The 20,028-nt window shown below is 39.4% G+C and overlaps 1 protein-coding gene across 4 annotated transcripts in view; it reads right to left on the reverse strand.

The window, feature by feature from the left end:
* Nucleotides 1–228: 228 nt before the first annotated feature.
* The window catches only part of LOC121960541 (cadherin-18), a 194,066-nt gene continuing 174,266 nt past the window's right edge, over nt 229–20,028 (reverse strand). For all 4 annotated transcript variants that reach the window (XM_088071973.1, XM_088071972.1, XM_088071974.1 and 1 more), the window contains exons 11-12: nt 11,058–11,309; nt 229–1,068 (exon numbers count right to left, since the gene is read on the reverse strand). In XM_088071973.1, coding sequence (XP_087928099.1) covers nt 563–1,068; nt 11,058–11,309 — 758 coding nt within the window. In that variant the 3' untranslated portion in view covers nt 229–562. The remainder of the gene's footprint in view (nt 1,069–11,057; nt 11,310–20,028) is intronic.

A 20,028-nucleotide genomic window follows, 5' to 3' on the forward strand; every position in this document is an offset into this window, starting at 1 on the left:
TGTTAGCAAATATGGCTGATTCAAAGAGTGTTTCAAAGATAATGGCAACATGGAAGAAAAGACACAAAACATATTGCAAGACTGGGGGTGTCATTATTGTGCATATGGCTGGATCAGCATCATCCTCTGCCTGGTGAATCATGAACACCTTTGGTAATGCCTCCCACCACGATAATCTTAACTGCATGCTGTACTGTTTATCCATTCGTGGAGGAAGAAGACAAATTTACAATTTTTTTTCACATATCCACTCATATGGATTTCAGGACTTTATTGAGCAATAAAAAATATACACCAAGGAAAAATATCATTTTCCTTTTCCCCATATTGTTGTTATTCCTTCCCAAAATCTGATTCAATACTTCCAGATGAACGACCCATGATCCAAAGCGACAAAATGAAAAGAAAAAAAAGAAAAGAAAAAGAGCAGTCTTTTTAGTTCAACAGTTGAAGTTGTAAACCACCGGGAACAGTTTGAAAGCATCTCTGTTTTTTTATTGTTCACTGAAAATTTGAAAAAAATTTCAAACAGATTTGGTTTGGACAGGAGTGAAATCACAGACTAAGTCGTCACATCTGAATCTGCCTCTCCGTAGAGTTCTGCCAGTTTCTGGAACTCGGGCCCCCATTCTTCCAGGTAGTTATAATCCTGCTCTGATTGCGTGCCAGGAGTGTCTAAAGGGCTGATGGATCCTGTGGGTGATCCCTGGCCCTCGTAAGCATAGGTCTGGAGGGAGTCGTAGGGGGGCACACTGGTGTCCATGTCGGCCTCCACCAGTCTCTGCTTGATGAACTCGTGTACGTCCACCTCGTCCAGCTGCACCGATGGGCTCCGGTGGCTGCGGGACACACTGCAGTGTTTTCTTGCCTCCGGGCGAACGTCCCGTCGGAACTTGAGCTCCTCAGCGGCAGCTGGGTTACGGAGGGCGATTATGTCGAAGGCCTCGGTATCCTCCTCACCTCCGCCCTCGTCATCGTAGGTAACCACATTCTCTCTGATGTCCTCCTCAGAGATGATAAGGGGCTCTTTCTTGCTCCGCCTCAGTGTGATGAAGAGAACCACGATGGCTGAAAGACAAAAAAAGAACTTTTTCAGAATGTGTTGAGGCTAAAACCCCTTAAAAATGAATATGTTACAATAACAAGTAGAATTCTGTGGCATAACTTCATACAATAAACTGACATCCTTAATAGCTGCAGACAAAAGTCACACAGAAAGACAATTGCTTTTCTATATAATTAAAGTGACAAACTACTCATCCAACGAACATCCCATAACACAGAGCAGCTGAATGTGGTTACCATGCTCAGCCATGTTTTCTTAACAGCCACCCAAATGAACACAAGCATATTTTATGTGCATATTTATCCGATTTTCCATCAGGACACTTAAACTATCCAAGCGTTGGAGAGTTGTAAATCAATAATATGCATTACGGCGACATTAGCTGTGATGTTTGAATGCAAGCTGTTGAAATGATGACAATATACACATTAACATCATCTATAGAGCAAATCACATCCAGCCAAAATGCAAAACAGCCTGTGAAGACAAAGCAAACGTGTCGACATATGGAGGTATGTCTCATGTAAATATCTTTGAGTTTTACACAGAAAGAATGAGCCAGCTGCGCCACATAAAAAAATATATATATATCACGTTTCTCCAGATGAGTAGCTTACAGTGTATCTTTTCCAACTGTTAATGAAGTCCTGAAGCCGAGTAATATTTGATGACATGCTCCAGCTTGGAACTTGTTCCTACAGTACAACTAATGAGAGTTATACTTCTTCGGGTTAATGATGACCTCTCTGCAAGATGTTAACACTAACATCTATTTAATAAAATGGCGTAAGCTAGGGGAGTACATCGGTGCAGTGGTGCAATCTCTAAAAGGAGTTCATTATGTTACATTAACAGAGACGAGCGAGCTAGATCAGTGTTCCTTCAGAGGCTTTTTGCTTCACAATCAAATTGCGTTGAACATTAGCAGAAGAAAAAAGGTTCAAAGGAACAAAAAGGGATATATTGTGATATAAATGTTTTCAGCATTTTGACGCGCCACATCACACTGTTACATACTATATTTATGTAACCAGCCACACACTATAGTGTTAGATCAGCCTCTGAGAACTCCTTTTAACACGTACAAGGTGAGAACTCGGCAGACAGACTAAAAGGTGGTGGTGGTGGTGGTGGTGGTGGATTAAGGCAAGGTAGAGGTTTCAACTTTCATAATGTCAAGGATGCAACGATGCATTTGTGTTAATCTACTGTATTTACTCAAGCAATGCATTTTTATATTCATATTGTGGGGACCGTGGCATGCTGTAGACAGACTATAAAGTGATTTTCAAAGAGCACATTTAAGCCTCAGAGTAGACTCGGAGTAAAGGTGCGTTGACACCAAGCTTGAGCTGCTTAGTCAAACACTGGAGCCTTTACTCTTTCAGTTCACTTGGGCAGGTGAAAATAATCCCATTCCAGCTGTGGTGGTACTGAATAAGTGGACCAAAGCAGAGTGAAAAAGCAGGACCTCTTCCAGGTTTTGTCACAACTGAGAAACTGAAGCAACAACAGTAAAAGAAATTACCTTTTGATGGGAAAAATATAGACAGATTACCTGTTCACAGAGCCTCTATGACATAAAAATACTGCTTTTAAGTAAAGCACTGTGGTCACATCATTTTGAATCAATCCACTACATTAATACAGTGGAAGTCCCAATGCATGACTGCTGTGAAAAAAATTAACCTGCTTCAGCATTTGCCACAATATAGCCAGCCCGTTCTTATTGCAAATTTGTCAAATGCACCCACTATGTCAGTGCTTTCGGTGTACAATCCGTGATGCCAAAAGCCACCTTCAGCATCCACCTGCAACATGGCTGTACAGTGTCAGCAAAGTGGCACCACGTAACCAGTGTGTGTGAGGTCCTATTGGTATAAAGCAGCCTTGCAACTGCCACAATGATATGTAAGAAACAGCAAGATTTTTAGGGAGTGTTAACTTTCAACAGTGTGGTTTTTTTTTTTACAAAAATTAATGCAAAAAAATTCATAAATATCCTATGTAATCATGAGTCAGCTATTTATGTCTAACCCCAATGTTTGGGAATGCTGAGATCAAATGACCAATGCACTGATAGAGTAATGAAGGAAAAGGAGTTAGGTTTGAGATGTTAGATGGGTCACAAAACATTAGACTCTCCACCGGGACACAGGTGTTTGCAACTGTGTAAACTCTGAGTGAAATCTGAGACATTTCAAAGTGTATCTTCACCATGTTTCTTTTTCTAAACCTAAGCACAGTAACTTTACTTGCCTAAGCCGAAAGATGCTCAACCATGTTTCTTTTCCTAAACCCAACCTCCGTAACTTTACGTTAGGGATATAACTTTACGTTTAGTACATAGCATGATTCCTGGGGCACAATTTCATAGGGTATCAAAGAACCGCTGCATGAGGATATGTTGTCCAAGACCTTTATATTATCTCACCAGTATTGAAAAAACACAACCCAATCAATGCAGATCCTTGCATTTTTTTTAAATGCCATTCTTGACCTGAATACCAGAAAAGGCAAAATCTTCTGGCAATGGGCTTCTATACAAGACAGGTGGACAGGTAACATACCTTAATGCTTGTTACCTACTGCTTGCCTACTTCTCATGAAACATGGTGGAAGGGTGTACATGGGGCAAGGAAGAACCCATTAAAATTTTGGAGTGGATGAAAGGGGGGATGCACAGGACTTTGGCCTTGGCGGAGGTCTGTGTTGTCCAAGTGCCCCTCTAGTTTCTCATGATTTTATTTGTGCACGTTCACCCCAAGAAATGCACAATTAATAAGATTACCTCAAACCAAGTAGTTAAGTTAATCAGGTGAGACCCTAAGACACTGATAATCCATTCCCTGGTAGGAGCTGATAGGCACTGGCATACAATAGCCAGCAGTTATGCTTGGAGACTAACCTAATAAAATGAATTAACTTAGACTGGATTCAAATTCCAAAAGCTATTTCTTTCTATGCTTTAACTGCAGGGTCTGGAATCAAACTTTTTAGCTTGCCAGGATAATGGATCACTAAAACTCTGTCGAGTAAATGAACTACTTGTGAGCCCATAAGGCATTTCTCTCAAGCTGTGATTGAGTTGTAGTTGTATAATGTGAAACTAAATGTAGAGTGCAACAAAGTAAACTTTTCCATTATGGACTAAAATGTTTTCAACTGTACCCCAGGACACCTTGTCACTGAAGTGATGATGCACAGATTCATCCCTACATATATTTCATTTTGTGCAGTTTTTAGCTGTATTTTAATGAAATGTCCCCTAACCTGCATATGATTAATGCATGCAAAAAAAAAAAAAATCCAAATTCACTTTCCTCCACCTGGTGCACTGGCACTGCCTAAGTACGGCAAGAGAGGGTGTAAAAATGCAATTTGTGTGTGTGAGTGCTTATCACTTGACTTGTTTAAAACTGCCAATTACACAATGCAAAGATGTGAGTGTTTGGGATTGAGTTGGGTAAATCACTTTGATTAGAACTAGGAAATAAAGAATGTAGTATATTCATTTCCTGCACAATGCATATTTTTGAATTTCTACATTTTTGGCCACTATCTGCTCCCACTATCTACAGTTTTAGACCTCACTGTGGTTCAGAGGTAAACAGCCTCAATGTAATGACTCGGTTAATGCACCTTCCAGACTGCACTTTCAGCAGTCCATGATATACTTGTATTTGTTGTACTTTCCTCTCCACTGTACATACTATATTGTATTACACTCTCTCCAATAATGGTCCATTCAGGTCATTTCATTTGCCTAGCCAAGGCCGGTCGAGGTCTAACTGTTTCTCAGTACACCGCTTATGTCACCAGGGAGCATTACCCCAGTCTGCAGATATACAATTGCTGCAGCAGGAGCCACCACGAAGTCTCATTTATGTTGCAGTCCTCCTGGTTATGGAAGATTACACTGGGAGACTACAGGGACTGTATCGTAAAATAATGTCTCTAATCCAAGTAGGAGGCTATTCCTTGTAACTTTTTAAGTCACTCCCCAACTCGGTCTGAAAGGAAAAACTTCTGAAACAGAAATAAAAAACATTAAAAACATCACAGCTGCAATACTTTAAGGCTACTGTTCGTTAAATTGTCTCATGTTTTTGAACCTGAAAAGCAATCTTAACTCAATAAGGCTTATGCTGACTGTTTGGTACTAGTCCTATGAACTTGCTGCTGTTGCACTGACACAGTTTTAAAAACACATTTTGAGGGACATATTGGTAGAAATGCAATATAATAATCTTATATATGATTTTATTAGTGTATAATCACATGACACTAAGAAACACTGCATTTTTGTTAGCCTAGAATGAGCCCCTCTTAACTCCACGGGCCGTGTTTATGTGAAAAAGCGCTACAAAGGCACTTAAAAAAATGTATTCATTAAAGACACCGATATTTTGGTGAATGATGGACTGAACACATCACTTTACAACAAATGAGCTTGAATAACAGCATTGTTCCCTCACTTTGGGGACAGTTATTGATGCTCATGCGTTTTAAGGGCACCTGAGGATTAAAGCACCTGGCAATACAACACAACACTGGAATGGTGAGTGTTATTGGCAATTCAGACAACGCAGCCACTGGTGTTACAGAGGCCAGTTTGTATAATTATTTGAAGACGTTCTATAAACAAATCAGTGTAGATTCCAAATGAGAAAATCTCACATTTTTATGCAAATTGCACCCGCCGTGTCTGAAAAAAGATGTCCAAATATTAGCCACATTGACAACAAATTCCAAATGACACATTGAAATGAAGCATTTGACAAGTATAGGGATGATGACTGCTGATCACAAGGAATCATTAACAAAGGGTAAGACTACAAGCTGACAGCCAAAAAGTTCTCCCACGAAAGTCAGACTCCCAAGTTTTTTTTGTCTAGGACCTGGTCTTTTCGTCCTGTTATTGCTTTCTCTAAATTGCGTGCTCTGCACAACTGACACCATGGCATATTTTTCAGCTATAGCGGCTGTTATGAAGCCACAGATGGAGCCCGTAGCAGCTCGCTTGGAAGCATATGAACTTTATATTTTATGCTTTCAAACTGCTGCATAATTTGGTTCATTCAGGCTAAATACAATTTCCATTGCATCTACAATATACCTTCACTGCACCTATTTTCTTTTCACTCTCTTCATAGTAACATGATACGTAGTTTAAGTAGTAAAACATACTCACATTGGCTTTTAAAGGTTATTGCTGTTTTTGATTATATAGTAGTTCATTTTGTTTGGGACGTGGGCAGTGGCAATGATTGGTGGCCCCAAAAGCTCAAAGCTTGCCATTATAAACTGAGTCAGCTTATAGATAGTTTGTATCCATTTCTGGTTTGCTACAGGCTTAATTAGGATGGCTTATTAGAGGGCTCAGAGATAAAACATGGACATTAATCGGACGGACAGAAAAACAATCACACAAACAAATCACTGACTAGCAAAGGCAAGTGAGAATTAAAACTGTGACTCATGTCTATATAAGTGACACCACCACTTTTGTCTGTCGGCCACTCAATTTTAGAGTGCATTTCTAAAACCAACTTGGCACACTTTCACTCTCTTACTCTTTGTTCAGCCTTGAGCAGCTTGTGTTTAAATAGCATTGTTGACCAAAATGAACTTGAAGAGCGATCTCAAGGTTTTATGGGAGCGAGGAGATAGATTTGAACAATTTCTTGGCAAGCTTCGGCACATACTGAAATTCAGGATAAATTTGTTGTTTTATTACCAGATTTTTGAAAGCATTAAAAAAAAAAAAAGAAATGTTTGTCAGTCCGCCACTCTGGAGGAGGTCTGGCTAACATTGTGTTGTGTAAATGGGGTAAATTCAATCCGTACAATATAATCACAATACATATAAATCATAAACCATCCACAAAGTTGAAATATAACCAAATTTCACCTCCTCCTGCTATAGCTAATTTATGTCTGCCAAAAGCTAAAATTAGTAACAATAGTTAACAACTCTTCCCTTGCATATAGTTGTGTTGTTCTTAGTGAATACTTTCCCTAATGATTGAGTGGAAGTTTAAACATAGACCGGTCTACTGGTCTAAAAAAAGAAAACACATAAACATCACATACATCACGATTGATCTACATGGTTGATAATCATTGTCTGAACAAGGATTTCCTGTTCATTTATGCTTATGTTACAGCCTTTCTGATGATCAATGATAGGTTTTTTTTAATGTGTTTTTTTTTGTTTGTTTGAAATTTCTGTGAAAACAGACAATAAAATATTATCTTATCTTGTGTTTTTTGGCAGCTGGCCACAAATATATTTTTTTATTTTTGGATCATTAGGGGTGCTCTCTACACTGTTGCTCCAAGCTAGGAAGTGTTCTGTTTTTCCATTAATTAACAAACAGTTAAGTTCATTACACATTAACTCCGTTTGGCGCTTTGGTGTTTCTTCTCCCCAGACAAAGTGCTAAGAGTGCACGCTGACACTCCCATAGTGCGCTGCTCTGGATAATCAAAATGGTATATCCAACAGTGCTCCGAATTTACGAGCAGTCCAGTTTGTGCCAGTGTGTCTCTTTTCGAAAGCACCCTTTTGAAAGGAGCAATGGGGGATTTCAATGTGACGTGTTAAATTTGTATCAACTGACACCTGACATTGAATTTTTGATCGGTTTTATCCATATTACGTTGTATGGATTGGGGATAACCATGCCCAAATCAACCCAGCTTCAGGAAACTAAAAAAAATAAAATGACAATATTCAAAATTTGGATTGATGATTGATTCATTTTTGATGCTTTATATTATGCATACAAGACCCTCAATTGCATATTAGGAAAACGTTGATGGTGATTTGGGTTTCCAGAGGCTTTATACATTTTTTCCTCTCTGGATCTCCCTCAGGAAACTGTGGTTGAGAACCCCTGGTCTAGTTGTGTCATGGTTTCAAATACTACTTTTGTTCATTTATCATCTATTTATTCACTCGGTTTGTTTGTACATTGTGTTCTCACTCTGCTGTCCTCGCAGAGCTTGTCACTCCTGCCTGCCCTAATCAGTAGATTAATTTCACCTGCTGATCATCACTCACCTGTTCCTCATTCCTCCCGTCAGCAGCTCCCTGGTATATATACCGGTCCACTTTCACAAGCTCTTAGCCAGATTGTCCCCACAGTGTACCCCATGCCTTAGCTTTCCCAGCAATTCTTATCTACAATGTGACTTTTTGATCTAGATTTTGACCTTGCCTTGATTCTGCTTCATCCCGACCCCTTGTAAATGTGTAAATTGCCTGGATCATCTTGCATCCTTGCATTGTTTATTTGCTCAGTCAAGACACTCCACACTCCGCTTTGTTCACCTGCCTTCTGAGGTGTGCTCTTGGTTTTCCATCTATGAACTGTGACAAGCTGACTAATTGTGCACATCCCTTTCAAATAGTGATTAAAAAAAAGAAAAAAGATGGCAACTTTTATTAATGCCAGGTAAAAATAAAAGAACAGTGGATTGGATTGCTTTATACAGACACTGTATCTAGATCACTTCTTGATATTAGGTGTAAATTGGGTCTATAAGTACTGAGGTTTTTATACTAAGTCTTGCAGCACACAGAGACTAACAGAATAGGAGGAGATGGTTGTATGACATGCAACACAAGTCCCAATTGGGCTTTAAACTGAGGATACTGCAGTTACTTAGCATGTTTCTTAAGACCACTAATCCACCAGGACGCCCACACGCAGCAACCTATTTATTGGTATGAATGACTGAGATAGTGAATTATGAAAAAAATGCTGCAGAAAAGTCAAATTACCATTCAGAACCCAATTATTTTCTAAACAAAGAATATTGTTATGGTGGATTTTTATTTTAAATGCCCTTCTTAAATCATTAGAAAAAAAGAATTGCTAGTTTTTGTTTTTTCTCTCCATTCCAAAAGACAAATAATCTTAAAGAAATTGCCTAATAGTAAATATTATTTTATTTTCAAAAATTAATTAACTCATATCAATGATTAAAGTGATAACGTGAGTTCTAAAATACAAAATATGTTCTCGTTTTTGGCATTGTGACTAAAAATATCCTCAGTTTCTAAAGCATCTTGTGAAAATAATATGTAGGAAACCTCCAGAGATGAATATTCTGTGAACATAATCAATAAGATGCATTGAAAGCTGACTGTATCATAAACAAAACTCAAATATGAACAGTATTCCCCCTATTTATTTTCCAGTGAAATTAAACACAGTACATTCCAATGGATGGATATTTTTGAAAAAAAAAAAAAAAAAACCTGTGTAAACGATTTAAATCTGTCATGTTTCTTTTTGTTTGATTGATAGACTGAAACCTACTTTGTACTTTTTCTTTTTTTCATGCTCGGTTATGCTTGTTAAAAAAGGGGCCGTGGCTCGACTACAGTCCACTTTAGATTATTTGGGACACTATGATTGGCTTATAGACATCCCATCAAATGTGCATTTGTGTGGTGTCAGATGTCAACAATCATAGCTCTAGACTTCCTCTAAAAGTTATGTCCATTGGAATGGACGGAGGATTTGAAAGGGTTAAGTTGAACCTGTTTATTTTGTCTGTGACGCTTTGACAGAATCTCTAATCTCATGGGGGTTGAAGGGTCACCAAACCGCTGTCCACCAGCTGAGCCATGTGTAAGACATTTCACTTGTAAATGTAAAGTGTGAACCCAAAACACAGCACAGGTCCAAAATAAATAAATAAAGATGTGTGATCAGTTCCTGCCTCTAGCTGTTTCTCTTTGTCCTAACTAGATCTGCCTTGTGTTGATGATTAGGGATTCAGCATGTGTCTTTCACTCAAGCATTTGCTCCAAACAGTGGTGATGGCCTTTTGTTCGCCTCAGCCAGAGGCTTTGGCATCGAGGAGGAAGACAGCCCATATGAATATGCATAACCTTCACGCGCTAATGTCCACAGACAATCGCTGAAGAGAGGAGGGGAAAAACGACGACGGTGAAGCTATGTTATTAGACAGTGTTTTCTAATTACTTTGCAGTTTGGTTTGCAGAGGAAGGCGACATTTCTCACGCAAGTTCAGCTGATGGGAGATTATTGACTTCAGTATATTTGATCTTAGATTCTGCGCCATCTTTCGGATATTTTAAAGTGTAAAGTCCACATTCCAAACTCAAATTGTCAAGATTACATCTGCGAGTTTTATATATAATCACTTGCTGTGACTGCAAAGATTGGTTGCTATAGTAACAGTAACTAGTAAGGCACACACTGAGTGAGGGCATGCTCTTTTGGGTGCTGCAACGAGCTGGCAACATGGATGTGGCCTCCCGTTTCACTTTATTCCATCTGGGAGTTTTATATTCATGGCGCAGAACACGTCCGTCACACATGAAATCAACAAGAGTGGTATCTGTGTTGGCTGTCACCACATTCCTCCATGCTTGTCCTCTGCTCCTCTTGTCTCAACATGCGATGTCAAACATGTGCCAGGCAGGGAGTGATGGGGAAGGAGATTTAGTTTGCATAGTAAAAAGAGCTGGATGTGAATTTCAAATCATCAACAAATGTGATTTAAGTCTTATCTAATTTTCTGATTCTAGCTGCCTTTCTGAAATGTGAACCCTCGCTGCTCTTGGATTCCAGTTCTTGAACTACTTATTCTCTGTGTTCTTTCAGTTGTATACGCCTCCCTCTCTGAATCACACTGACCCTGCAATCTCCATTCCACTCTTCTTTGCTGTCTTTATCCTCACCATCTTCTTTTTCTGTCCTTCATATTCTTTTTTTTCCACCTCTGCCCTATTCAGCTCTTTTTACTCTCATTCTTAATTCTACTTGTGTCCTCGGATGTCTTTTCATCTCTCTCTCCTCCTCTGCCCTTGTCAAACCCTTTCAAAACCCTTCCACCCTTCCCTGCTCCTCCATGGTTCATCTCCTCCGTCCATGCCCTCAGGATATTTGCCCCCGGGCAGCTCCCCCCTCCTGCTACAGTCCCCACAGCGCCTGTCCCAACTTACCCAGCAGGATGACGATGCACAGCAGGATGGCGATGAGGGCCCCTGTGCTGAGACCGGCCGAGGAGAGGAACGCCTCGCCCTGGCACATCCGGATCCTCCCGTGGCGCTGGCACGGGCACACCCGCAGGGTCAAGGTACTGGTGCCGCTCAGCGACGGCTCCCCACCGTCCCACACAACGATGGGTAGCTCGTAAAGCTCCTGGATCAGGTGGTTAAACCGCCGCCGCCTGGCGATGATGCTGGCCGTGCTGTCTGTAATGCAAAAAAAAAAAAAACATGTTCAGGAAAATGAGACCCCTTGGCTAAAAACACTAATTGATGCTTTCCTCTTTATTCTCAGTTGCATCACTCTTTCAGCGGAGCCTGCAATTACCTATTTATACAGAATCATCTAGCTAAAAAAAAAAAAATTCCAATCTACAGCATTTCCCATTGTAAATTGTATCTTTTTGCTTTTGAAGTATCTCAAGCTGGTAGATTTCTTAGTGTGTCTCACTGCAGCTTCCCCATGTGCCAAGGCTAATTAATTTCAAAGGTGTTCATTTACTATTTTAATGCGCTGCAAAAGAGCATTTCACCTTGGCCTCTGCTGAAACACTTCTGTTAATGGAACATGTCATGTAGATAAACAGGAATAAAAAAAGGCTGAATTTGTAGAGAAGAAAAGAGCAAACAAGAGAAAACTCGAGAGGAATGTTTTATGAAAAGATTTGGCAAAGAGGAGAAAGCAAATAAATACACAGATGTAGCACTTGTATACATGTGAAAAGGAGCTCACTTGTTATGTCAGTACTCTCATAGCTTTGTTTACCACACCCTTATTTATTTTGACATCCTTGCATTGTGGAAATACGGGGAGACTGTGTAAATAAGGAGCACTGTTAAATGTATATAAATGTATTATGCAACAGTAGGAAGCATATAGAGCTCTTGCACGATCAGAAACTGTGGCAACATCCCTGACATAACCGCCATTAGCCATTCGGTGTCATTTATAGTCCATTTGCCCACCAAGTCACATCTATGCTGCATTCCCCTCTGCCATAGGCTATTTTGTTCGAAGTGTTTTGGGAAAATCAGAATGCCAGCTGAGCGCTAGAAACTTCTATCACGGACAAAATTAAGACACAGTTGACAACTGATTCAGTGCATCTGTAACTTAGATCCATGTTTTTAAACAAAAATATAAATAAAATACAGCAAGATTAGATTTAGTCTTCAGAGCTTGCAATAAGGACATTTCAATTTCAAGATAATGTTAGCCCATATTTGCTCAAAGAGTACCTTGTGTTGTGTACCTTATGTTTTTTGTGTGTTTTCTTTTTTTTCTTGGATCGTTTTTTCCAATGTCTTTGTGACTAAGTGACTAATAGGGCAACAACTTTTGAAATTGGTCCAATATTGAGTAAGAGGGCTGCAGCCGGCAGCCGCAAATAGGCTTAAATCAACAGTAGTGGCATCTGTGTTGGCTGTCACCACATTATTCCATGCTTGTCCTCTGCTCTTCCAGTCACAACACAAAAATGGATACAGCATAGTATGACGATATTTTTGTGCGGAAATGTTGTATCAATACACAGAAACCAAGTATTCTTTTTTTGTTACATATGTTATTAATATACAAATTCTACTTTTGGTTGCTTACAACAATAATATAAATTTCTAGTAAACAAGAAATGTTTTACTGCAATAAAAATGAATGAAGTAAGATGAACAGATTGTTAACTCTTGTATAACTCAATAAAATAAAGGTTTTTAAGTTTTCTTTTGGGAATATAATTAACAGCTGAAAAAGGTAATGAATGTTAATATATCACAATATATTTTATCCCAATACTCAGCATATTGCAACACATTTAAGATCTCAATAAAACTGTATTGTGACTGAAGGTTTGTGATAATATTGTATTATGGGGCCTCTGATGATCCACCCCTTATAAATAGTAATTTTAGTGTGAATAAAGCCAGCATATTTTCACATCTAATGTTGTAAATCCAGTGTTTATTTCAACCAAATGAGATTTGGTGATTGTTGAAGCGTAAAGAAAAACCAAGACGGCTTTGTAAGTTATATTTTGCGTCCATCGATTTTGCACAAAGTATGTTTTTTGATGATTAAGAAAATTCAGTTTATTTAAATGAGATACGATGGGTCTGTCATTTCAGGGCTGTCTGGTTAAACAAAAAATATGTCTATTTCTGTAGGGATCCCCTCCCAAATGCTGTCTTGCTTTACACAATCTGAGCCTTAGTCACTTAGACACCAAACCATGGCAAAAAAAAATGGTCCAAGTTGAAAAATACAGAAGTCATACTTAAACACTTTACTGAAATTACTGAGTAAAGGATGGTGATTATAGAAGTTGAATAATTTAAACCATTGATTTGAGAAACTTTGCACTGCTCATGTTTCCCTTTTGCTTAGCATAGCAAAGTGTTCTAACACCACTTCAGCTTTAAAATATTATTTGTAGTTGTTATGCATAGCTGCCATTGAAAGCTTGGTACCAAAATACAATAAGATTATCATAACTTTTTACCGCAGCCTTCTATCTGCACAAAAAAAGAAGAAAAAAAAACTTTTGTTGAGTTGTTTTCTTTTGCAAAAGTACACACAGAGCTTATTTGACATTTGGTGTGAGTGTTAAATACTTCCTTTCAAAAAGCATGCATGCTAAGAAGCTTACACCAACGAGTGTGCCATCACACGACCACTTCGCACGCTAGGTTCATCTCACAGTCTTCTGTCAGGAATCTAATATGCAATCCCTACAGGTATGTGAGGGCTCTTCAGAGGTTTTATTTCAGCGGGAGATTACGTGTCTGTAATATGTGAGGTGTCCAAATAGCAATAGTTTGGACTATGCAAAGCACTAACACAGCACAGACTGATAATCTGCAAAATACCCCTTAAAATGTTTGTACTATGAGATAAGGAATAAAAAGAAAACAAGCAGCTACAGTACATGATCATCCATCCCTGTTCATTCAGAGTATATGGCTCGGTGAATCAGCTACCTGGATGACTAACTTGAGCCTCACATGACTGACTAAGTAGAAACTTGCAGATGACACATTGATATATTTTCACACGACATTCTGAGTTCCAAAAATGCTGAATCGTGCACAGGGGCAACCTTTTTCCTTTCCACCCAGCGAGAAAAACACCTCCGCCATGCTGTACTATCGTGCTGCTGCTCTGAGACCTCGCCTCCCACTCCAATCTCTGCTCCATCTATGAATAATTACAATGATCGACAGTTGGAATGACAACACGTACTTCAAGCTTTATTAAGTCAGACTCACAGTATCACCGTATCAGCAAGCAGATGGGTGGTGATGGTGGTGTGTGTGGGGGGGGGCTTTGAGAGAGTGGAGTGGGAGAGATGCAAATAACAAGGAAGAGAGATGGGGAGTTGCAATATGAGAGGAGAGGGAGGCAAGGGGGGTGAATGGAAGAGGTTGTGTGTGTATGTGCGTGCCAAAGAGAGAGCAGAGGACAAAGACGGAGGCTGAGGCAGAGAGACAAATGCTGTGTTTGCTGCGTCCGCGGTTACACTTTGAAGCACATACCCACAGCAGCATGGGTCCTTGTGCAGACCACGACGAGGAAATGCGCATCAATAATGTCATGCTAATTTCACATTAAAACCACCTCTCGGAGTAGGTGGGTGCAGGAGAGCTGTGCGTTTTGTTGATTAACGCCAGAGTGAGATGGCCCATCCACATAAGAGGAGAGACTGCACGAGTTAACACAGTCACATGTCACAAACCGTGTTGTGACAGCTTGTGTGCTATGTTGCAACAGTTCAAGCCAGGTGACCACCGAGGAAATGACATAAAATACTAGCAATCAATTTCCCATCTTTTTTTCTGCTGTCTTGGCTTCTACCACATAAGAAAATGCCATTAATATGCATGTGTTCGAAGTTCCATACAACTGTGTGGAATTCCCCCTGCACTGGGTTCGTTAAGCCAGCGTATGAGCCACTAACTGGAAAATAGCCTTATTTTTTTCACTTTTCCAAAAGCACTAGAGTGATAGGCAAAGGATCACTTGCATAATTTGCGTATCACATAAGCATTCTTGCTTCTTCGTCTCAAATTATAAAGTGAAGTGAGATTTCACAGCAGCAGATTAAAAGTCTGCAGCCGTGCAAAAATTTGACAATTTTAGGGGGATACTTGCCCTGTTGCACGCAACTCTGTGGTCACTCTTAACTCTTCAAATTTACTTTCTTGATTTAAACATTTTATGGCTGTCCCAACAAGACAAATCCATTTACACATTCAAAAAGTGTAAAACCATGAAATCCCTGATTTTCTGTATTAATTGATACAATAAGATACGTATGCTCATGTACATTTAGATTTAATTTATTTACCATACAGTATATGCAAATATCTTCAAAGGGCTGATTCACTGTAAAGCATGTGCCGTGTGATGGAAAAAAAAGCAACCCAACAATAGACACATGCGACTCAACCACCATCTCTGCAGACTTCACACTTGCCTACATATGCACTTATCTGTTTTCCTTGTGAACTTTGGTGGGTGTGTGTAGGTGCCGCTTATGGGATTCAGCACGAACCTTCTCTCCAGTTGCTACTTGGAATATAGATTTGGTCATGCTGTGTTGTCAAGCATGGCTCACGTTCATGCAGCTGCAAATTTTAAGACGTGGTATTAAGTAGGTTCTGCAAGGATTTAAATCAGCACCATTGTCCTTTCAGCTTGCAGAAGCATTATATTTTTTGGAAGTATCATTTTAAAAGTTTAACGAATTTGGTTTTGTTGCAATTGGTGGAATACTTTGGGATTCTGTTTTGACCTAAAAGACTCTGTATTGTCGGCTTGTAATCAGTGCAGCCACCCTTATCATTAATAAATATTGTTGCTGTCAAAGTTTGTTTACCCCCCCCCCCTCCCCAAAAAAAAAAGGTGTGGGAGGGGGGGGTCACATACCACAGAACAGGGAAAATACATTACAGGTCTATGGAATATTATATAATGGCTCTGAATATTGATGAATGGCTCAGTGTTGTTCAAACACTAATATCATTTCATGCAGAAATAATAGGCCTGTCATGCAGAATCACAAACACCAGATCAAGAGACAAATGTAACAATCGCCTTTAAAGCAGCCACCTGCATTCAATAAGGATTAGTCTGACTCGGTAAGGCTTAGCTTAACAAAACATCCCCGGCAGTGACTACAGATAGCAGTTAGCGATTGGGCTGCTTGTACAAGAACAATATGTTTGCCCACTGCATGGTTTCAGCCTATTCACACAGTCACAATATGGTATGTTTGTTCCATAAGGTTGTGATTTGTGCATCTGACTTAATTATGGGCTAGCTTGCACCTTTCTGCAGTAACAGTAAAAGGGTACGGCAGAGTACTATTATTATGTGTTCCTTTGTTACACAGAAACAAATTGGTTCACAGCTTCAATGTGTCAACAATGACTGCACACATATTAATAAATATTGGGTTATTCAATAACAAAAAAAAATGTTATTCCCCTTTTCTCAAACCATAAACACAGCGTAATTGGCAACATATGAATTTTGCTTGAATAATAGGAAACTCACCACATACTCCAATGAGAGATTGTAACAATTTTCAGCAGTATGTTGAGCAAGTTTTGACAAAACCAGCATGAGACAAGCTGCTCTGCCCTCCTTGCACATATCATGCAGTTTCAGCAGATAATGGGTGTTTGGGAATCTACAAGTATAACACCCATTGCAAGTGTGAACGACATAAAAGCTAATTAAACGTCCCACATATCAATGGCTCGATGGCACTTCTTTCAACACAGTTGATTAACTGTAATATTAGAAGGTCCTCTGCATGCACACTAGAGGAAGATGCCTTCAGAAATCAATTGATCTATTTAAGTATGTGGGTTATTTAGAGATCATAGCGTCTGTTTAATTGCCTTTTTAGAAGCAAATGTCAGACCAATGTGACAGATGACGAGATCAAAGAGGCATTCAATTTCCAGTCATTGTAAAGTATGCATAGTCAAGTTGATTATATTCAAAGGGCTTTTAACCCAACAGGTTTGTCACAAAGTGCTTTCCGGGAGCAGCTGAGCAGCAGCATCCCCCTTGTTTTTCAGCCTTAATGGCACCTAATATGCTGTAGGAGTTTGACCTGCATTTATTGTAGCACATCCAGTTCTTCCACTTTATCAACACATCCGCAAGACAACTCATTGGAGCCTTGCTCTATCGCTGCAAACAAAGATCACACTTCCACAGCAAGAGAAAAGCCTTGATCTAAATCTATGACTGAACCAGTTTTTTTTTTTTTTTTAAAGCTAAAAATCGACATTCGCTGGGTTTTGTCTGACTTTGAACAGAGACGGAGCTATTACAGGTCTCCGTAGGAAAAGCACCAATCGTAACAAGATAATAGCTTTAAACAAAGCTGATATGATTGCAAGTATGGAAAATAGCTTTCCAAAAAACCCATAATGCTTTAGTTAATGGGTTCTTTTGGAAGCCCTTATTGTTAAATTAACTGAAATGAGTGAGGAATCAATTGCAGATATCATCCGTTATTTAACTAAAAAAAGGTAGTCATTAAACATATCAGAGTGTCTCAAACTAAATCCTTTTTTTGCCTTCTGCAAAAAAACTGTGCAGAGAGCAACAAAAAAGACCCAAGTTTTGTGAGGATCCTTTGTGAGCAAACTGTAAGCGAGGAGGAAAGGAGGTCATGAGAGAGTTAGTTGTGTGAGTGACTGAGAGGGATTTTCGTCAGTTGCACAACAACAGAGGGAGGTATTAGATGCTGGCACAGAGCAGCCACCAACTGTTGGTCTGCTACAACAGCAATGAAAGAAGCTGCTTCGAGTGTGAAGAGCTTACTTTAATTATCAGACACACGAGTCAACAGCATGGTGTGTTGTGCCTCTCTCTCTCACCCGGATATTGTGAACACAGCAAATAACTCCTAATACACAGTGGCAGTGGAACGCTATATGACTCCGACACCTCTTTTGAGTGTGAGTGGAAATGTAGGCTCCGAGTGACTAGAGATGAAGCAGCATGAACTCCGGGTGCGGTGGCTTAACATTAAGGGGGAGGTTGGTGTTGTGACAGTGCAAATTTAGAGAAGAACTAGAACTAGCACCTTGCAGTTGTATGCCTGCAGTCACAGTTTACATCCATGTCTGTGAAAACATGAATGCTTCACACACATCTTCAACCTGGCAGCACAGAAAAATCAATACAATCAGCACTGTTTCAATTCAGTATCTGACCACATGTCTACCCCTTTGTTCCTGAGTTATATCATTAAGAAATGACCAGAAAAAATGTTTTTGAAGGACATTATGATGTCACAATGAAGTTGAGCATGGATATGAAATGTCATGAGTAATCATTTCACTAATCAGTTCATCACTGTACAAGAGTCCAATTTTTGAGGAAATTTTCTCAAGGCCTTCTGGTGATATCTGATTCTTGATAATGAGATGGATGCAAGTTAATAGTGACCTTTGACCACCTATATCTAGTTAGTTAATTTCTGAGAATGAATGGACATTTGTGCCAAATTTGGAAAAAAAAAGAAAATCTCTCAGTGTACTCTTAAAATATTGTGTTCACAAAAATGAGATATAAGAGGTCACAGTGACCTTGATCTTTTACTACCAAAATATCATCAGTTCATCCTTGAGTCCCCCAAGAGGACGTTTGTGCCAAATTTGAAGAAATTCCCTCAGTGTCTTCTTGAGGTTTCTGATTCTCGAGAATGTGATTGACCAAAGCTAACAGTGACCTTTGACAACCAAATTCTAATCACTTCAACCTAATCACTTCACTGAGTATAAGTGGACGTTTACGCCAAATTTGAAAAATATCCCTCAAGGTGTCCATGAGATATTGTGTTCACAAGAATAAGACAGATGAGGTCAGTTACCCCAACTTTTGACCAACAAAATATAATCAGTTCATCATTGAGTCCAAGTGGATGTTTGTGCCAAATCTGAAGAGATTCCCTCAAGGGGTTCTTAAGATATAATGTTCATATGAATGGGTCAGACAGACAGCCTGCTAACATCATGCCTTTAGCCACGCTGTAAAGCAGATTAAAGGAAGTGATATGAATCATTGTAGGAGAAAAAAATTTTAATATCAAGCAACGTTGAAGCAAATTCCACAGCAGAGCAATTCAAAAAGGTAGTAAAAGGGTAATTTTGATGTCAAACACTGTAAAATAATGGTTTTTCATTGCCTGTGGGTGAATGGCACTTTCCTTCACTGAAAAGCCAACCCAGAAGGAAATGTGTGTTTGATAGTGTGTAGCTTAAAAGGCAGTTCTTGAAACATGAACCACTTTCTTTGTCTAAAAGCTAGCTTAAGGAGTGCCCTTGATCAAGGCATTTAACTGCTCCAGTGCAGCTACTCTGTGGTCAACAGAACAAGTTGGAGGCTTTGCTGGGCTGCTGCCTCCCTTTCATTTGGTCAACTAACCGTTCAGGTTGTTGCTCTAAATCAGAACATGCTTTGTAACAGCTTTTCTTGTTAAAGAACGGAAGCTGTGCAAGGAAACAGAAGGCTTAAATTGGGTGTATTTTAAAATCTGTTAGTGACATGACCTATTTACTCCAGAGGATTTTTTTTCTACCATGTCCTTCGTGAAGTTCAATTTACTTACAAGTTCCCTCTAACAAATGATTCAAATATGAATAATTTTGTATTTCCATGTCATGACACATAATTGGCCCATCCCACGTGGTGTTATATCACAGATATAGTTAGAGAAAAACAAGATCCTGTGGGATGGTGTGCAGCAGGAGCTAAATCCAAATTGAAAGGCACCATTACTCAAAACAGCATGAACCAAAAAACTGCTATCAATCCTTCAAGAAAGACGGCTTTCCTTCCTGAATGCTTTGGGAATATTTTGCTGCAGATGGCTCTGTTGTGATAAAACTAACTACTTGTGAAAGA

Source organism: Plectropomus leopardus, chromosome 21 (assembly GCF_026936395.1).
Source record: "Plectropomus leopardus strain MGB_pleo_1.0 chromosome 21, ASM2693639v1, whole genome shotgun sequence".
Lineage (NCBI taxonomy): Eukaryota > Metazoa > Chordata > Actinopteri > Perciformes > Serranidae > Plectropomus > Plectropomus leopardus.